Source organism: Lutra lutra, chromosome 10, assembly GCF_902655055.1.
Source record: "Lutra lutra chromosome 10, mLutLut1.2, whole genome shotgun sequence".
NCBI lineage: Eukaryota > Metazoa > Chordata > Mammalia > Carnivora > Mustelidae > Lutra > Lutra lutra.
The window spans coordinates 15,627,033-15,640,784 of NC_062287.1; the positions used below are offsets into that span (position 1 = coordinate 15,627,033).

At 56.9% G+C, this 13,752-nt stretch overlaps 1 protein-coding gene across 1 annotated transcript in view; it reads right to left on the minus strand.

The window, feature by feature from the left end:
* NECTIN1 (nectin cell adhesion molecule 1) overlaps nucleotides 1-6,729 on the minus strand; it is a 62,133-nt gene extending 55,404 nt beyond the window's left edge. The window contains exon 1 of the mRNA XM_047692634.1: nucleotides 6,602-6,729. Within this exon, the coding sequence (XP_047548590.1) occupies nucleotides 6,602-6,680 (79 nt within the window). The 5' untranslated portion in view covers nucleotides 6,681-6,729. The remainder of the gene's footprint in view (nucleotides 1-6,601) is intronic.
* Nucleotides 6,730-13,752: the final 7,023 nt, after the last annotated feature.

Genomic DNA, 13,752 nt, shown 5'->3' on the forward strand with positions numbered 1-13,752 from the left:
GAGCTGGGTGGGGAGTGGCCCAGCAGAGGGAATCGGCTCTGCCTGCCAGATCTCAGCCCCTTCCCCTCTCTGTGGCCCCAGGCTGGTCCACAGGTTCTCTGAGCACCACTCTCTGCCCTCCCTCACTCTCTGCCCTCCCTCGGGCTTTGCGCTCAGATCTCAGGGCCCTGCCCATGGCTCAGGCCAGATCTTCAGGGCGTGATGCTCTAGCTTCTAGAAGGACACCCTTCCCTCCCCCACATCCCCATCCCCCCCCAGTTGTACAATTGCTGGGCATCGGGTACTGTGGTGCCGACCTGGGCTCCATGGTCAGCTCTGGCTGGGCCACTCTCTGACCTACATCCTCTCTTAACCCTCACTTCCCTAGGGAGCTATGGCTTGTTGTAGGGGGAGAGCGGTGGCGGCTGGTGGAAGTGCGTGACCATCTCACCGGACCTGTTCTATCGTGGCCTGGCTCAACCTCTGCTGTGTGCCCACACAACCTGTTTTAGCCCCTCATCTACTGGCCTGGGAGTCGAAGACCCGGCTCCTAACGTGGCCACACTGGCTTGAGCTCGTCAGCAAATTACCACGCTGACTCACTTTCCTCATCTGTAAAATGGAAAGGCCCAGGGTTACCTTTCACGTGGAGTTACTGGGAGGATCCACTGGAACCATGAGCTGGTGGTTCCACTGGAACCATGAACTGGAACCATCCACTGGAACCAAGAGGGCCACATTTTTATTATGAGGGGTAAAAGGACCCCATCTGCAACGGGAGAAACTGGAAGGGGCTTTGCTGCCAGTGGGAAGCGGGGGACGCCAGGAGGGATTCTCGATCTGGCTGTGCCATCCTGCCAGATGAGTGGCCTGCTGGAAAGAGGGCCCAGGGGCCTGCCCTCTCCCCAAATGTGGGATTTTGAAGGAAGGCAGGGGCTGAGTCCCCGGCCCTCTCTGCCGCCCTGGCTTCTACCACAGCAGAGTTCCAGATGGGCAACAGAGCCTCACTGGGCCATAGCCAGGGAGTGAGGGAGGTGCCCATCGGGACCCCTGGAGACGTGCAGCAGAACTAAGGCTACAGGCACCTGCTGCGCGTGTGCCTGAGTCCATGACCACCAGGATCGGGCTCATGCAGGTGCCTGGAGCCCACCAGGCCACCTGAGCCCCCAGGGAGGCTGTAGCCCCCACCATTGTTTCCAGGTGGGGCAGCTCCTGGCTGGCGACAAGGGCAGTGAGGTCAGCACTGGGCGGGCAGTGGAGTGGCTCTTCCAGGGGAGTACAGAGGTGGCACTGCCCCACTGGCAGATGCAGAGGGGGTCGGGACCATGCGGAGGGACAGAGCGTGGGAGCAGCCACCACTTTGCTGCCCGTTTATCACATGCCTGGCAATGCACTCAGCACTTTTCATCCGTTACCGTCAATCTAACCTTTACAACTTCCTTGGAAAGCTGTACTCACAGAAACCCACTGTACAGATGGGGAAAACTGAGGCCTATGAATTAAACTTAACCACGTCTACTCAGCTAGCACTTCGTAGAGCTGGGATTCAAACCCAGCCCACCCACTGCACTTTGCTGGGTGGCAGAGATGGGGTGCTCTCCAGGCCACGGGGAGAGGAAGCAAGCTGTCTGCCATTCTCTCTTGACTAGGGCCTGGGATCACTGCTGCTGTCTTGCCCTAGAGACCATGAAAGACACAGATCCCGCGAGCTCCTGAGAATACATAACACTGCCCCCCTTCCCTATCCAAGAATAAACCTTGGGATTATCCATTGCCCTAAAGAGCCTACAGCCTGCGGTCGGGAAGACTTTCTCTGTGTCCTTATTGGGTCTCTCCTGTTGCCCTAAGTTTGCCTCTCCTTGCGGAAAGGGTCAGGGCTCAGATGTTAGGCTTGATGCGTTTTCTTTCCATCTATCTCTTCTCTCTCCCCACCTCCCAAATCAGCACATACAATCCAGAGCTTTAAGGGTTAATTGGACTAAAGGGTGTTATCTCCAACTCCGGGCATTCCCTCTGCAAGGTGATCCCTGCTCAGATCTTAAGTTACCTCCTGCCCCAGCCAGCACATCTGCTGGCTCGAAGACTTGGTCTCTATGGAGAGGGGTGGGCATCACGGGGGAGAAGCAAATGCCAGCCGACCTGGGGCACAGGGTCCCAGGCTCCCAGAATGAGCCCTCTTTGACTTCCACTAAGGGGGCTCCTGAGTTCTGCTGCACAAACCAGGGTGTCTCCAGGCACATGTATGTTGCTGACCTAGGCACACATATGGTTCTGCAGGGTGATTTATAGAAGACCAAAGCCTAATCTCATGCCCCTTTTTAAATGCTAAGAGTATGCCACCTTCCCCTCCCCCCCAGATGATCCCCTTGCTCCCCAAGTATTCATACTGGAAGCAAAGGTGCCAAATCAGTAGCTGAAAAACCTATCTCCCAGGGCCCTTCCCAGCCTTGCAGGGATCTCCAGAAGCTGAGGGACAAGCCAGGCCCCAATGAGCAGCAGGTTCCGGATGCTATCTGCCAGGGAGACAAGAGAGCAAAATCTCTCCAGGGGAGCCTCTCCCTGTGAGCATGCGGAGGTCCAGTCTAAAACCAAGGACAGAACAGGAACAGCAACCAGTGTAGAGGCTGCTCACCCCACAAAGGACGTGACAGGCCATCTAGGAAGGAGCTGGCTGAGGGCAAATCCTAGGTCTCTTCCCAAAATCACCTCTTGGGTACTCTGACACCAACACAGGTTATTGTCAAGGCACAGAGCCATTCACAAAATCCTAGTTGGAAAGATGTAAGTAATCAGTTACATGTGAATATCCACCTGATATCTATTTATGGCCCCAGCCCCCAGGTGATCCACACATTATCGGTGAAAAACATCTCCTTGCCCTCGAACCCATCTGTGGGTCTGCACGGGCACAAAGCACTGTAAATTACCAACACAAGCACACAAAGCCTTGCACATGCGTGTGCGTGTACCCACTCCACACTGACGGCAAGACAACATGCAGACTGTTGGAACCGTTATACCGTTATAGCCCAAGTCCCACAGCTAGCTAGGGTCCATCCCAGCCCAGCACCCAGGCCAACACGCAAAGTTAGAAAAAAAAAAAATCCAAACGGACAACACAACAGGAAAACAGGTGAATACATAGGCCCCCTCTCTGTCTGTCTCTGCCCCAGGTAGGAGCCATTCAAGGTACCAGGTTCACCAGGAAAGATACAATCAGGAAAATCGAAGGTATATTCACACCTCCCTTGGGTGCTTTCTGTTTGTGCCGAACAATGAACATCAGTCAGCTGCTAAACAATGGCAGTACGGCAGACACGGTGGCCGGGGCAAACCCTCTGCCCGGACCCCCCACCCCTTGCCCTGGCCCGCTGGCTCAGCCATTAGCACTGGGGTTCTGCGGGCTGGTGTCACCATCCTGGCAGCGTTCAATGGTGGCCTGGGTCAGGAAGTGGCCAACGAGGTAGATTCATTGTGCAAAGCTGGGCGGCAGAAAGGGGAACTAATACCATGCTTTTGGCCAGCAATGGACCACAAGGGGCCCACCAGCCCCCCGAGCCACAGGTATTCAGGCTCAGAGATGCCTTCTCAGCCGCTCTGCCAGGGCTTCGGGGCCCAGGCTCTGCACTGTCTTCTCTCCTCCAGCTGTGCCTCTCCAGCCCAGAATCTGATTCCGAGACACTCTCCATGGCACAGCAGCCCAGGGACCGCTGTCACACATGCTATAACTCCCAGGCCAGCAGAATGGGTTTAACCACAGTGTCCAGCCCAGCAAGCCGGAGTACAGGGCTGTCTGTGAGGAATGGGGAGAGGGGGAAAGAGCCCAGCAGCTCTGACACTCCGAGTTTCAAAGGAAACAACCTTCTGGGAGCTCTGCACAGACTGCAGAGAAGGGGTGTGTGGCAGCCACAGCGGGACAGGTCTTCTGAGGGTGTGCCTGACACCTGGGGTGTGTGTTCCCTTTCCAGACAAAAGGTTTGGGGAAGCCAATTAGGGAGGGTGTGGTGTAGGTGGGACACCAGTTCTGTGCACCTGCTTCAAAGGCAGGTTCTCTGCCTCTTCCCTGGGGCTCCTCCTGACCCTCTTTAGGGTGCAGCCCACAGTCCCCCTGGCCCTCTCCCGGGAGTTAACCCGTAGGAACCACAGACTGTTATCTCAGAAGCTCGTGGGGCTTCACCGCCCAGCCTGGGAGTAAAGTCTGTGTTGTAAAAACATAATTCTGTGTTTACACGTCAATAGCCAGATTGGGAGTGGTGTGTGTGTGTGTGTGTGTGTGTGTGTGCGCGCGCGCGTGCGTGTGTTTAGCCAGGGGGCCATCATTCACACTGGGGGCTGCCCTCACCTGCTTTCCCCCAGAGGGGTCCTCTGGTCTGTGCTCCCTGACATAGACAAGAAGAACCCAGAAAAGAGCATCAGGCTGGCAAATCCCCAGAGAGGAGCAGCAGCGAGCACTCAGGAGGGAGCTGGCAGGGGGGTGGAAAGCGGGGTGTGGGCAGGCCTACTGGCCTCCATCTAAGTGTCAGATGGGCACCACCACACCCGCCTGCCTCCCTCTGCAGGGGACCAGGCAAAGGGTACAGGAGTGCTGGCCGCCCCTGATGCCAGCCAGCCATGACAATGATAGTCGAGGCGCGCTTATGAAGTGCCTGTCTGAGCTGGGGTTCTGGGTCTGCCTCCTACCCCTCAATCTGGATTTTTGGTATGGGGAGTGTCTACACTAGAGCCAGGTTGAGGGTGCCGTCTCCCTGGCCCCACTTCCTGAGCGGGGTGGAGTAGGGCAGGCGTCCAATGCTCCCTCCAAGAAGGAATTAACCAGTGTATCACAAAGCTGGGGGAAGAGAGCAACCAAAGGAGGGGAGGCTGGGGGTGAGTTCATTCTTTTCCCCCAAACCTTCCCACTCTTTGTCCGACCAGAATTAGGTTAACCCCTGGTGTGCCAGACCAACGACAACTCTCCCAAAGCTCGCCTTTCCCTAGAATCCTGGTGTGGACGCTATGCAGTTAAGGGTTCCCAAACCCCCAGGGGTCAGAGGAGTCCTAAGGCAGGGCCTGAGCTCCACTCCTGCTGGCTTCCCAGGAGGTCCAGTGTGAGAGGAAGACCTTCACTCCCCATGACCACCCAGCCAGGGAAGGGACTAGTCAGGCCCCTGGAAAGGGGCAGTGCCCCCACCCCCACACACCTAGCAGGGCAGCACCCCACAGGCTGTAGGGGTGGGGGAACCCTTGTGCTGGCTTCTACAAAGTGCTTACGATGCCATTGGCCACTCGGCGAGATCTGTGGAGCCCTGGCAGTAAGCTGGCGGCAGAAGGGGTACAGAATTGAACACGAGGCCAGATTCTTGCCTTCCAGAGGGGCACACGAGCCCCGCAACTCGCCCGGCAACTCGGCAGCCAGCCAGGCAACCCCGGGGTAACACACTATAGGAGATCCTACATTGTCCCCTATGCGGAGCTGGTCTCTCTGTACTCTGACCCCTGATTCTGCCACCCTAAGGCCAGACCACGTGCTCCAGTCAAGCCCCCCCCTCCCCCACCGAAACCCCATCTAGCCCCAGCAGGAGGTCCTCTCAGGTTTCTTCCCAGAGGAATGGAGGAACCCCCACCCCCACCTGGGGCCCCGCTGGTGTCACCAGCCACCGTGGGAGTCGGGCAGCTTCCCCAGGGACACAAAGGGTTAAACCCAGGCGAGGGGACTCGGTCGGATTTGCCTCCTAAACGCATTTTCCAGTTGATTCCCCAGCACAATACGATGCGGGCAGGTCTGGCCTCCGCCCCCACCCCACCCGTCAGATGGGCCAGCGCGGGCCACCCCAGGGTCGGGCGTCGGGTTAACCCCTCGGCCGCCGGCACCTCGAGGAAGGACACGAGGGGCATCCTCGGGAAAGTGGGTCATGCAGCCACCTGGCTGGCACCAAGCCCGCGGCGCTTCCTCCGGGAGGAGTCCCCAAACTGCGAGCAGAGTTCGGAGGCGAAGTCCAGCCCGCGCAAGGCCGGGAGGCTGCGAGCCCGCGCGGCCCGGGCCTCACCCACCGGGAGAGGAACCGCAGGTGAGCTAGAAGCTGCCTCTGACGCAGGAGCGGGCTCTCGGCGCCCGCGTGGGGCTGCGTGGGGCGGGAGGGGGCCCGAGCGCGCGAAGCCGTCTGGCGAAGGGGCCGGGGACAGAGACGAAGCCCCCCTGCCGCCTTCCAGACCCACAGCCCACGGGCTCTAAGACTGACGCCCTCCCCCTGGGGCTGTTGTCTCATACCCCGCGACGGCGATTACGGTGATTATTTTGCATTTATGTAACATACAGTGTTTCCAAACTGCCTCCCGAGCTGAGAGCCGGTTATTAAATAAATAGGACGCTATTACATATTATTTTTGTGAAAAACTGAGCGGAGAAAGTGCTTTCTTGCTACACAGAGACGTTCATCCAACCGCTTCCCCGTAGGGCAGGCTGCTGGGCTTCTCATCCTCTCTTTCTTCGCCGTGCCACCCGCACCCCCCTCACCTAAGCCGTGACCCAACTTTTCTGGCTCCTTTCGATGTCTATAACCCAGACGTGCCCGCCATCCAGCTCCCAGCCCCGGGAAGGCAATGGATAGTGGGGAAGAAAAAGGCAAAGACGGAACGCGCTTACCTGGGAAGAAGAATGCGGTCAAGCCGAGAGCGAGTCCCCACCAGCGTCCAGCGGCGCCCGCAAGCCCCATCCGAGCCATCGGGGTCCGGGGGTCCGGCGAGAGGGGCCGCGAGGAGAGCGCTCCCCGCGCTCCAGAAACCAGTCCAGAAGATGAAGGCCGACGGGCGCTCCGGGGATCCAGGTCAGCCGCAGCCGTCGGCCGGGGCGGGGTGGGCTGGGTGCGATCCGCGCGGCCGCAGTCCGGGCCCCGGGCCGCCGGCGGCTCAGAGGCTCGGTGGATGCCCGCCGCAAGTTGCACGAGTCATGCCCCCTTCTCCTCCTCCGCTCTCCTCCCTGCGCCGGTCCCCGCCCTCTTCTTCCACGCAGAGCCGGGCTGGGGAGAGGGACCCACCCCCGGCGCGCCCCGCTGCCCGGCTGCGCGGCGCGGGCTCCCGGCCGCCGGCGCGCTCACGCCCTCCCGCTCGGCTCCAACTTGCAGGCGTCCATGGCCGGCCGTCCTCCGAGGGCGGCGGGCGGGCGGGCGGCGCGGTGGGCTCGGGGCCCAGGCGGCGGGCGGGCGGGCGCGCGGCTCGGCGGCTGGGGCGGTGCGGCTCCGAGCGCGAGGGGCCAGCCGGGTGCACCGCGCGTCCCCCCACACCCACCCCGCGCCGCCGCCGCCGCTGCCGCTGCTCGCGCTGCCGGGTCCCGGCGATCCGCAACAATGTGCAGCTGCCCGGGCGCCGACTCGCGCCGCGCTCGCCGCTCTCGCTCTTTCTCTCACTCGCCGAGCTCCAGCCTCTCAGCCGCTCTCGCCGTGATGTCAGACCGAGGGGGAGGGGCCAGCGTTAACCCCCTCCTGTCTCTCGACGCGCCGCCAGCGCCCGCCCGGCCTTGGCCCGGCCCGGCCCGACCGCGCGCTCCTTCCGGCCCCCGGCGGAGGCGGGTCCCCAGCGAGGGCGGCGGGGGTCCGCCGAGGCCCACTGGCTCGGGAGGCGCCCCTTCGGCCGCCTTCCCGCCTGCGCAGGGCGAGAGGGCTAGCCGCCCTCCTCCTCGCTGACAAAGGGAGGCAGTGACCCCTAGCGGCCGGCGTGGGGGGCGAGGCTGCTGGGTGGGGGTGGAGTTAAGATGGGGCGGGGTGGGGGTTGGGGGGGGGAGTGGGCCGTGGAGGAGGGAGCGTGCAGTATGGAGACTACTGGATCTGGCAAAGTCCAGCAGAAAGGGCTTCTACAGGCCCTCTACTCCAACTTTGGCCCCATTTTACAGATGCGGAAACAAAGGCCCAGAGGAGGGGAAGGCCACTCGCTCAGGGGCACAAGGGCAGAAAGTGGCCGGCCAACTTGGAACTGGAACCCCACAGCTAGGGCTCCCCTCTCTGCATCACCTGAACGCTGAAGGGAGAGGCAGCTATGTGGGGACGGACGACCGGGAAGCTGCCAGAGACGTCGGTGGTGGGCAACCGTGGGTGAGATGGTGCCACTGAGGTTTCTGGTCTTTTTTATAATCTCCGCTCCCTTTGCAGGGTTTCCTTTCCCCGAAACTGAAGCCTCCTCCCCTCCTGAAACCAGCGGGAAACCGAGCTCTACTCCCTTTGCCAGAGCCTTGGTTTTGGGCGATTTGCAGGAATCCCGCGAAAGTGACCGGTCCAGCCAGTGTCTGCGGCAGGGCAGGGACTCTCCGCCTCCTGTTCACGACCCACCACATCCGGGTGTGGTTGGCTTCCTGCCAAGGCGGCTGGGCCCTTCGAGGACCCTTGGCCGCCCCAAGCCTGTCCTCTGCGCCTTCCCTCTGGATCTCCTACCCTCATCCTCCACCCTGGGAGAAGGCAGGCAGACAGACAGTTTCCCACCAGGGAGGAACAAGTTCTCCCCAGATGCCTGACCAGATAACGTGCCCTTTGCCCATTGCTGCTGTTGTCAGCAGGAACAGAGGGGAAGTGCCAGTCTCTTGATAAAATATAAATTCCAGTTCCTGGCTATAGGAGAAGCAGAAGCAGGCTGGGCAAGGAGGGCACCACTTTCTCACTATTGGGGATCTTGCCCTGGCACATCTCTCATTTTCCCGCTGAAGTGGTCTAATTTGGCACCCAAACGTGGATGTTTGTGCACTCATGTACACGTCTTTTATATTTAACAAATATAATCGAGCTTTCTTTGTAACAAGCACCGTGCCAGGCTTGGGGATGAGACACCATCATTGCCCTAAAGGCACACAGTCTAGTTTGGGGGGCAAAGAAGGAAGACAGATATAGAAACAGACGTTATAAGCCAGTATTTCCTGTGTGTAGTGTGTCCAGAGGTGCACATCCAGGATTTGGTGGGTTGTGGAGAAAGTGCCCTGTTCTGCCTGGGGTGGGATGGCGATCATGGAGGCTTCTGGGGAGAAGGGACACAGGAGCTGGGTGAGTCATCTAACAGACAGCCATGTGCTGGAGTGGGGAGGCATTCAAGAGACTGGATTTCAGGTGGGGGGAAATCCGTAGGAGGAAAGTCACAAGGACCAGCACCAGCTGGGTGAGTGGGACACACACGCTGGTTCTAGCCTGAGCCTTAGACTTGGGGAAGAGAGAGGCCTATGGCTCTGTGAATGCCTGGAAGCCCCCAGAAGGGGTTTATGCTGGGGAATGTCTTATCAAATTTGATTCGTGGTGCCCATTCCAGTGGCTAGACACCTCCCCTCTGGCCCCTGGGTATTCCTAAGGGCCATGGCCGAGTTGGTTTATTGCCATGGCCTGAGACTCTGTCTGGCACATTGTAGGAGCTGAATGGATGGGTCTGAGGGGACAAATCCAGAGGTACCAGTGCCTACTACTTCCGCGCTCATGTTCTCCCTCGTCTTCACCCTTGGGTGAGGCTTCTCTGATCTGCTCTTAAATGAACTTCCAGAAAGGGCATGTCTGGGGGTTGGCATGGCTGCCTGCGGATGGGTTGTTTGGAGAAGATGAAGGCAAGGAAATGAGATAGTATGGTCATCACTCATCACCTTTAAGCAAGCCCTAAAACGTGCAAAACACCAACATGGGTACCAGCCGTGTGTGTGTGTGTGTGTGTGTGTGTGTGTGTGTGTGTGGTGGGTTACAGCAGACAGAAAAGAGAGCTAGGGATGACACAAAGGAAAGTAAGATAGAGCTTGTTTACTCAGAGAGTAAACAGATGTCTTTTTGAGTGTATACTATGCTAGCTACCGAGGGTACAAAAGCCAACAACGAAGACCTCACTCAAATAACTATCTTATAGCATGAAAGCTGATCACTGCCAAAGACAGCCCCCAAACATGGCCATCTAGAGGAAAGAGTGAGTGCTTCTCATTGTGGAGAGCAGGGAAGGCTTCTGGAAGAGGTGTCTTTTGCCTTAGGCCCTGAAGGGTGGATCACATTTGGACCAAGGGAGATCCAGGAGAGAATTTTGGTGGAGGGAGCAGCTTGTACAAGAATGTGAAGGTGGGAGAGGTTGGGGCTCCTGTGTGGGAACAGTGAGCAGTGCAGGGTTGTTTTGTTTTGTTTTGTTTTGCATTCTGGGGTTGTGTAAGAGAAAGGGACAGGAAAATGCAGCCAGAATGCAAAAGGTCTGAAAGATGCCCTTCAGGGACATGAGGAAGCAGGACCACGTGTCAGGAGACTAGGCTCTGGTCCCTTCTCTTAAGCGGGAAGCCTGGGACTCATTGTTGCCGCTTCTTCAACCACCATATTCTAATCCAAAAGCAAACACTGTTCATTCTGCTTCCAATATGAAGTCTAGCGATTGCTCCGTTTCTACTATTAGCCCGCTATCCACATGCTCATAATTTCTGCCCGATCCCTGTGACACCCCCACCCCCGCCGCCCCCAGCCTGTAGAGCCAGTGCACACTGAAGGGAGGGAGTGAAACGTGACAGTCGAGCACTTGGGACTCTGGAGCTAGACTGCCTGAATCCTTAAACCACCCCCCTTCTGCTGCCTCGTAGCTGTGTGTCCTTGGTCAAGTCACTTAACCTCTCTATGCTCAAGGTCCTCATCTGTAAAATGAAGGGGAAGAGTAGCCCCTACTTTGTGGGGTTGTGAGGATTCAAAGAGTTGAACAACGTGAAGCACTTGGGAGCATGTCTGGTGTATACGCAGAACTGTGTAAGTGTTAGTCATCGCTCTAACCATAACCTCTCTCCCCACATCCAGTTTTGCTCTTCTCTGCCGTGGTGCCAGGGGGACATCTGAATCTTTACAGCCTTTATTTTGAGGTAATTTTGGATTTACCAAAGAGTGAGAAAGATGGAACAGAGTTTCCATGTGCCCCTCACCCAGCTTCCCTCAATGTCAGTGTCTTCCGTGTCCACAGTACATTTGTCAAAACTAGGCCATTAGTACTGGTGCGATACTATGCGCTGAACTACAGAATTTATCGGATTCCTCATCTTTCTACCGATGTCTGCTCCATGTGCGGGGATCCGATCCACAATATCACATTGCGTTTCGCGGTGGATTGTGTTCTGTTGCAAACGAGCGGGTCCAAATACCCGAGAATGCTCCCTTGGCCTGCCAGCCTGTGGGGCTTGTGTCCAGTCCTCCTCGGGGTCTGTCAGGCTTCACCTCACCCAGCTCCAGGGCACAGAGTAGGGGCACGGGGCTTTCCTGAGGTTCCATGAGACCATCAAATGTGGATCCTTGGCCTTTGCCCATGCTGTTCCATCTCCACCGATGTTCTTCCTTTTCCCTTTGGCTAGCCGCTTATTTTCGAGAGCTCGGTTTACCGGTGTCACTTCCCTAGAGTGGCCCCCTCTGCCCTTTAGAACAGGCAAGTCCCCTCCTATATGCTGTCACAGAGCCCTGGCATGCCATACCCCTTCTGTAATTGCTTGTGATACTTGATTCTTCCCTTCCCCGGGCTCTCAGCCCCTCCAGGGTAGAACATGTGGGTCTTGTCTGCTCTATCCTTACCACCTCGAATGTGCCTCACCCTTGGTGGGCACTCAGTGAAAATGTGTGGGTTGACTAACCCACATCCTGTGCCACTTTCTACCATCGCTTCTCCTCTCTGGGCTCCCATTATCTCATCTCACACTGAGGCGTTTAACCTGTTCAGCGGCTTTCCGATTGTGTTTCAAAAGCCCTAGAATTTCCTGGGTTCTCCACTCCCTGCCTCATTAGGAGCCCTGTTCAAGAGCACCTTGTTTTCATGCTCTTTCAACATGGGGCTTTTGAGGAAGGTCCTTTTTAATGATTCTGCTGCTTAAAAAGTTTGACTCCCCCCACCCCAACATATCGTAACATGATATATTCTGTACTGCGTCTGTAGTCGACTCTCCATCAACACGGAGGTTGGGGTACCAGCTTCCCACATGGTTGAAAATCTGAATCCAGATTTAACTACTGATAGCCTAATTACTGATGGCCTACTGTTGACTAGAAGCCTTACGGATAATGTAAGCAGTCGGTTAACACATTGTGTATGTTCTACGTATCATATGCTGGATTCTTATGATCAAGTAGGGAAGAGAAGATGTTATTAAGAAAATCATAAGGAAAAGGAGCTACATTTATAGAACTGGACTGTATTTATTGAAAAAAAAAAATCCATGTGTAAGTGGACCAGTGTAGTTCAAACCCATGATTTTCAAGGGTCGACTGTAGTTGCATGATTTCAGAACTCTGTGATTTATTTTTTTCTGCAGGCTGCAGTGAGCCGTGGAGGGTCTCTGGACAGAGAAGCACTTACTGGGGGTTGCTGGAGCTGTGCTTTCTGGAGATGAATCTGGCAATATTGGGGGTAAGATGGACAGAGGAGGACTGGTCAGTGAGGGAGGAGGGGCGTGCAGAGATGGGATTGCTGTGGGGGCTAAGTGAGGAGAGAATTTCTTGCAGGAGGAGGTTGCCAGCAGAAACACCTGGGGACCAGAAGGGGGTCATTGGGGGTGCCTGGGTGGCTCAGGTCATGATCCCAGGATCCTGGGATTGAGACCCATGTCGGGCTCCCTGCTCAGCGGGGAGTCTGCTTCTCCTTCTCCCTCTGCCTGCTCGTTATCTCTCTCTCTCTCTCAAATAAATAAATAAAATCTTAAAAAAAAGAAAAGAAAAGAAAAGAAGGGGGTCTTTGGAAAGGGTGGCAGAAACACCAGTGACCTGTGAGAGTACTGTTGGAGGTAGAGTCTGGGCAGAACCCGGATCAGAGAGGCAGGAGAAGCAAATGGAAGGTGGACCAGCAGAGGCAGCAGGTGTCCGCCCCGCTCTGGAGAAGTTTGGTGGTGGACAGAACGAGTAACATGGCTCAGAAGCTTGGAGAGGCTTAGCACAACAGAGACCAAGCGGCTTCTTTCCCCTCTTTTTGTTGGGAAATCCAAAGCTACTGAATATCTTGCAGGCAGAGGGGAAAGCGCTCGTGAACTGTGCGATCTGAAGAAACAAGTGTGGGGCGTTCAAGAGGGTGCCTTTCATGGAGTGGGCCCTGGAGGAGGTGTCAATAGTGGCGCTGGGCTGGAGGTCAGCCTTGGAAAAGAAAGGCCTTATCTTTCTCTGAGCCTGGAGCCAATGTGAGGAGAACGGGGAAGACAGAAGTTTTGGGTGGAAATCAGGGAAGTAAATGATCAGGTCCGTGCAGCAAGGTAGGAGCTGACATTACCCACACAGCAATGAGAGAGGTGGCTTCAGACCTTGTAAAGGAGAGGCCAAAGGAGGGGCCAAAGGAGGGGGAAGGGAGGTGGGATTAGTAGTCTTCCAAAACCTGAAGGGAAAAGGAGCAAGGCCAGCCTGTATGCCTTCCTCAAAGAGAATCAGCACCAGTGGGCATGTGGGTTGGGGAAGTAGATCTCGGTTTAGTCTGGGAAGGCTGTGGAGGGAACGACAATGGAATCAGCTCCCTGTCTCTTTTCAGGCTGAGGCCCCGGGGCCCTGTATGGGCGTTGCTGGCCATGGGATTCTTGCCCTGGTGTGGAGAGGGGCCTGCAGGAACTCCACATTCCCTCCTGGCTCTGAGGCTTGATGACGGTAGGAATGATAGCCCACTCAAAGGACAAGCGCGTGGACTCACCTTTATCACCTCTCCCCTGGCTGGGAGCTGTGACCAGACAGAGATCGGCCCTGAGGAAGGTGCCACCCCCAAGAAACCATCCCAGAGCCCTCCCTCAGCTTCCACGGGCTCTTTCAGAGAGGCAGCTGTTGGGTTTGGACAAGACCCAAAGTCAATACAATAATGACTTCCCCTCCCGGC